This window comes from Magnolia sinica, chromosome 13, assembly GCF_029962835.1.
Source record: "Magnolia sinica isolate HGM2019 chromosome 13, MsV1, whole genome shotgun sequence".
In the NCBI taxonomy this organism is placed as follows: Eukaryota; Viridiplantae; Streptophyta; class Magnoliopsida; order Magnoliales; family Magnoliaceae; genus Magnolia; species Magnolia sinica.
In genome coordinates, this window is record NC_080585.1 from 31,747,381 (window position 1) to 31,753,369 (window position 5,989).

Below are 5,989 nucleotides of genomic sequence, written 5' to 3' on the forward strand. Positions count from 1 at the left end.
ACTCACTCACTCTCTCTCTCTATGTTTTGTTTTGCTAAACTAATGTAGTTTGTGTATATCTTTAGTTTGCCTTCGTAGTCCACAATCACTTTTCATCTGGCACAATTTCACTTGTTCAATGGCTCTCCGTATTCCTTGTACTTGTCTACCTCATTCCTTGTTACTCATCGCTATTGGATTATATGCAGACATCTATAGTTTTCCACCTATTGTCATGCTAGTGACATTGCTTACTACTTTGTAGTTATTCCAGGACTGCTACTGTTGGCTTTAGAGTAATGTGCACTTGGATCAAACCATAGTTCAAGACTCTAGTTACTTCATAGTCAATAGCTGGCCTCGGTATTTTGAAAATATGCAATCTCATCACATATACATTATAGTGATTCCCACGTGATGCTAGCACGACACCTTTGAGCCCTTCAGACATTGTGTGAAAGGCCAAACTACCCCAAGAATAGCTATAGAAGTCTTCTAAAGAGTCAACTAGGTAATAATTATTTACCTAGGTAATTACGGCATCTTTCCCAATGCAAATATGGCAACTTACATTTTTAACACTTAAATTGAGAATTTTATGAAATCAATATAGGGCACATCGGGATGTATGTGACTTATGCACACCGCTCATTTGTTATGTTAGTTGAATTTAGGGCATGAGTAAAAAATTGAGGCCGATCCAAAGCTCAAGGGGACCACACCAAGGAAACAATGGGAATCGAATGCTTACCATTAAAAACTTCTTACGGCCCTTAAAAGTTTTGGATCAAGCTTATATTTGTGTTTTCCCCTTATCCATGTCTGTGTGACCCTATGAACAGGTTAGATGATAAAAAAACCTCAATGTGGACCCGGTGAAGTAAACATTTTTTAATGATGGACAAATTAAAGCCATTGTTTCCTTACATATGGGGCATTTGAACATTGGATCTACCTCATTTTTTGGCTCATGCCTTAAAATGCTCTAATAAAATAGATGGACGGTGTGGATATATCATATACATTACGGTGGAGTCCATAGATTTAAGTCAACACTTTTGTATCGATTTTCGAGGTTGAATTACTCTCACATTTTCAAAGAAGGTGAGAAGTAATAATTACTTATTTACAAGGATTTACATGTAACATGGGTTTATGGGAAATTGTTTAAATATACCTGCAATTTGTTGCTTCTTCGATGGAGGCACCATTTTCGTCCTTTCTTGAGATGAAAAAAAATGAAGAAGATGAAGTAACTGTGGGGTGTACACAAACCGAGATAGCTCGGTCAACTCGCTCGACTCGGCTCAAAAAAGCTCGAATTAGCTTGGTTCGAAGCTGAGTTCGATCTGAGTCGAACTGGTTTTTAGAGCTCGAAAATGAGTTCAAGCTGGCCCCAACTCGACTCGACTCAATTCGATATATAGCTCGAACCCAGCTCGACTCGGTTAAGTAGTATAAGTAAAAGAACAAAAAAAGAAGAAGAAATGTGCATTCTCTGATGTTTCGGTAGGAATTCCAGAAATGAATATGTGTAATTGAAGTAAATGCAAAATAGAAAACAAAGCAATGGGTATTCTTTGATGTTGCGCACCAAGTGTTTGATGAAATGATTCAACGAAGTGTCGGCTGGTGGCAAGGAAGGTATATTTCATCAAACAAATCCCTTTTTTTTTCCTTGATTTTGATGTTGCTTATAAGGTGTTTGATGAAATACCTGTAAAACCGCTGCTGGTGTTTTACATTTAGTGATAATTTGAAGGTACAGTCCATGTGTTTGTGAAAATGCTACATAGGTGAACTCGGCTCGATCTTGGCTCGAACTCAGCTCGAACGGGCCCGAGCTGCTGATCGAACGGAGCCGAGCTAGCCAGTCAGGCTCGAGGACCGAGCCGGGTTCGAGCTGGGGCCAGCTCGATTTGGTTCGACTAGATGTACACCCCTAAGTAACAATTTGTAGTAGCAAGTATAATCTCATTCGAAAGAAGAAATAGAAAGAAATGAGAAGATGAGAGTAGAGATTTCAGAAATGGATTTTTGTTGGTTAGTGTATCCACATACGAAGAGGAGGGAAGATTTTGGGTTTTGGTGGGTAGGGCATTCTCGTATGAAGGGATAGAAGATTTCAGAAAAGGGGTTTGTATTGCAGGGGTATTCTCATCCAAGAAAAAGGCAATGATTCCGTTTGGGAAAGTAAAGTTTGGGTGCTCCAGAAAAGCCGGTGGGTAAAAGGTGAGATTTACGGTGGTAAAAAAACTCTTATCCCACTCCAATACCGAACTCAAATATATGAAGCTGCTTATCTATAGCACACAAATAGGAGAGAGAATTGGGGAGAAGGTGGGCCAAGGGTGTCTACACAGCAGAGTGGACTGGTGATCAAATCTCAAGCATCTAAATGGGTTTTGTGCATCATTCGATTATCATGGCTAAGGTCTGTGCTTGATCTCCATTCCTGATTGTGGTTTTTCGGTTTGATAATATTGCATATGTATGCATTTCATTACCCTAGATCTAGAATCCTAACCATTCATTGTCTTCCATGAAAGTTTACATGGATCAAATTGAACAGAAAATCATAGCCATCGCTTTTTCTCTATTGAATGTTTAAGTCTAACCATTTACATATTTTACTTCCATTTGAAGGCCACCTCTATAATGTCCAACACCACCCCTCAATGCAAATTTCAAACCTGGGCTAATGAGATGGATGTTCTAGATCGACTGATCCATACGCCATGTAACAAGTATCATGCAATAAGTGTCTGTCAAGCGATCATCTACTCATGTAAAATCCATACCTTCATCATTTCCAATATGCATTTCTATTCAAGTGATCATAGCTCACCAGTAATCTCCACATGTACATGATCCATCCTTGAAATGGTGGAACCGTCGCACGTCCCTAACCATGATCTCCCGCCCCACGATCTTTGAAATGTACTTGGTGGCCACATGACAATCATTGCAGACTCTAAGGTTCTTGGTGACCCGAATCATTGCACCTGGAGGGGTGTTAAGAATGCCGAATGCGATGGCCAACCTCTCGCTGTGTCCGCACAACAGCGACTCTTTCTCCTCCTCCCCTACATTGTGAAGGACACACGAAGTGTCTGGCACATAACCTTCCTTTTTCATCCTCTCCGATAACTCCTCAAGAAGCCCATGGAGCTCAGCACTTTGCGGATGGGACCCATCCCCAGCTATGAACTTGTGCACCTTGTCCCCAGCCTCGATCCAACTGCACCCGGGCTCTTTCTTCACTCCACTTTCCTTCATGTTCTTCCTCACCTCCGTTGCCTCAGCCCAAAGCCCAGCTGATGCGTATATGTTCGAGAGGAGCACGTAGTGGCTAGCCACATTCGGCTCTAATTGTAGGAGGTTTTCGGCTGCGATCTTCCCAAGTTCTACGTCTCCATGTATTCGACATGCCCCAAGCAAGCTACTCCATGCCCCTGCTCGACAGGTGCCAGAGGGCATGGTCGTGATGAGCTGGTGGGCCTCCTCCAGTTTCCCTGCCCGGCCGAGTAGATCCACAATGCACGCGTAGTGGTCTGGTGTAGGTTCGATGCCGTTGTCCTCTTTCATCCTGGAGAACATCTCTAGCCCTTGGCTCACCATCCCAGAGTGGCTGCAGGCGGCAAAGAGTGCAATGTATGTGACCTCATTAGGCTTCACTTCTTCCTTAGTCGCCATGTCCTTGAATAGCTCTACCGCTTCCTCTCCATGCCCATGCATCCCATAAGCCATGATGAGGACGTTCCATGTGATTACATTTCGTTTGGGCATCCGATCAAACACCCTCCTTGATAACACTAGGCAGCCGCTCTTCGCATACATGTCGACCAGAGCACTCCCCACCGTGACATCAGAGACTAATTCATGTCGAATGGCATATGCATGGATCTCTTTCCCCTTTGCGAGGGCCGCTAGCACTGCACATCCAGGAAGAACAGTCATGAGTGTTATCGAATTCGGCTTATATGGAACCTTATTGCCAATGCCACTGCCTTCTTCCTTTGCTTTTATTGCTACCTGCATTTCGCTTAGCAGATGAAGCGCATCGTCATGACGCCCATTTATAACATACCCCGTGATCATTGTGTTCCATGAAACCAAATCTCTATCATCCATCCCTTGGAAGATCTTTTGTGAAACTTCCAATTTCCCCACTCTAGAGTACATGTCCATGAGAGCATTCTGCACATACCGATCGCCCTCAAAGCCCCGCTTCAGCACATACCCGTGGATATCTTCTTTACGGGAGAATGCTTCGCAGCGCACACAAGCAGGCAGCACGCTTGCCATCGTCGTGGGATTTGGACAAAGACCTGCAACCGCTTCCATCTGAATGAAGAGCCTCAGAGCCTCCTTGTCAAGCTCATTTTGTGCATACCCACTGATCATAGCATTCCAAAGCCCAACCCTCCATTCTGAAATCCTATCAAACACCAGACGACCACTCTCAACTCGCCCACAATTACAATACATGTCAACTAGCGCACTGCCCACATAAGAATTTTCAAAGAGGCTATCGTTCCTCAGGGCAAAGGCATGGATTTCCTTCCCAAAATCTAACATCTCCAAATGGGAGCAAGCTGGCAGCACGCTCGCAATCGTGACCCCATCTGGCTTGACCCCAGCGAGCGTCATGTGACGTAGGAGAGCTAATGCTTCCACGAAACGATCATTCTGAGTGTATGAACTAATCATCGTGTTCCAAGAAACCAAGTCCCGCTTATCAAACCGCTCGAACACTGTGCATGAATCATCCACTCTTCCCAACTTAGCATACATTGCCATCAGAGCATTGCTTGTGAATGTCCGATCATCAGAGTAGAAATAACCGGTCCGCAGCCCATACCCATGAATTTGTTTTCCGAGCCGCACCCCATCCCAACCGTTCAAATGCGAGCAAGCGAGGGCAACACTGACGAGTGTGAACGAGCTGGGCTCCACCTGCTCCACCTGCATGACACGGAATGCCTCCAATGCAAGGCCCCACTCCTCAGACTGGCATAATGCCGCAATCATCGAATTCCAAGAAATTTGGTCTCTGTGAGGAATTCTATCGAACACCTGGTAGACATCCCCAAGATCACCGCATTTTCCATACATTGAGAGGAGGGTGTTGGCAACGGTGACGGAGGATGAACTGTAGCCGTATTTGACAGCGGCGGCATGGAGCTGCTTCCCGGAATTCAGGTCGTGGAGACCTGTGGCGGATTTGAGGGCTGCAGGGAAGGCGAAGTTGTCGGGCGGGATGCCGGCGGAGATCATTTCCATGTAAACAGAGAGAGCTTCTTGGAAACGGTTGGATCGGGTGTGGGAGCGGAGGGTCTCTATCCATGATGAGGGTGGGGTTGGTGGTTTGGAGGTGATGGACGGAGGAAATTGGAAAGGGCGGTTTTGGAAGGAAGGTAGTTGGTTTTGGCGGGAAGAGGGAGGGGAGAGAGGAAGAGAGGGAGGGAGAACGGTCGACATTATCATTGGTTAGTTACGACCATTGGTGGGAAGATAAGCTCTCCTGCGACGTGCAATCCCAGGGGGAAGTGATATGAATCGGGCCTCCTATTGGGCGGTGCTGGAAAAGCTGTGCGCCCCATCATGATGTATTTGTTTTATCCACCCCGTCCGGGTTATTTTAGCATTAACTGGCAGAATGGACGGATGGCCCGGATAAAACACATACGTCATGGTGCGGGTCCACAGAGCTTTTCCACCGGTTATATGATGGTATTGCCCCCCACCCCCACAATCAAGTCCCAGGTATTTAGTAGGGATTTTGACCGTTCTATGTCAAGTTTCGGAAAGAATGTGAAGTTTAAAATATGAGTCGGTATCCTCTGTTATTTGCTAAACAAGGATTCCATGATTGCCCGGTCTTGATTGGTCCATGTCACCACTGTCTCAAAAAAAACTAATAGAAAACTATTAGGGACCTGCTGATCCAAGAAATGCACCGCTTGGGTGTACTTTTGCTATTTGAATGCTCACACACGTGCTAACA

General features: G+C 45.1%; 1 protein-coding gene across 1 annotated transcript; it reads right to left on the bottom strand.

The window, feature by feature from the left end:
* Positions 1-2,492: 2,492 nt before the first annotated feature.
* Positions 2,493-5,542, bottom strand: LOC131223466 (pentatricopeptide repeat-containing protein At3g57430, chloroplastic-like). Its single transcript, XM_058218891.1, has one exon. The coding sequence runs from the start codon at positions 5,467-5,469 to the stop codon at positions 2,824-2,826; it is 2,646 nt and encodes an 881-aa protein (XP_058074874.1). The 5' UTR covers positions 5,470-5,542; the 3' UTR covers positions 2,493-2,823.
* Between the last annotated feature and the right edge of the window lie 447 nt (positions 5,543-5,989).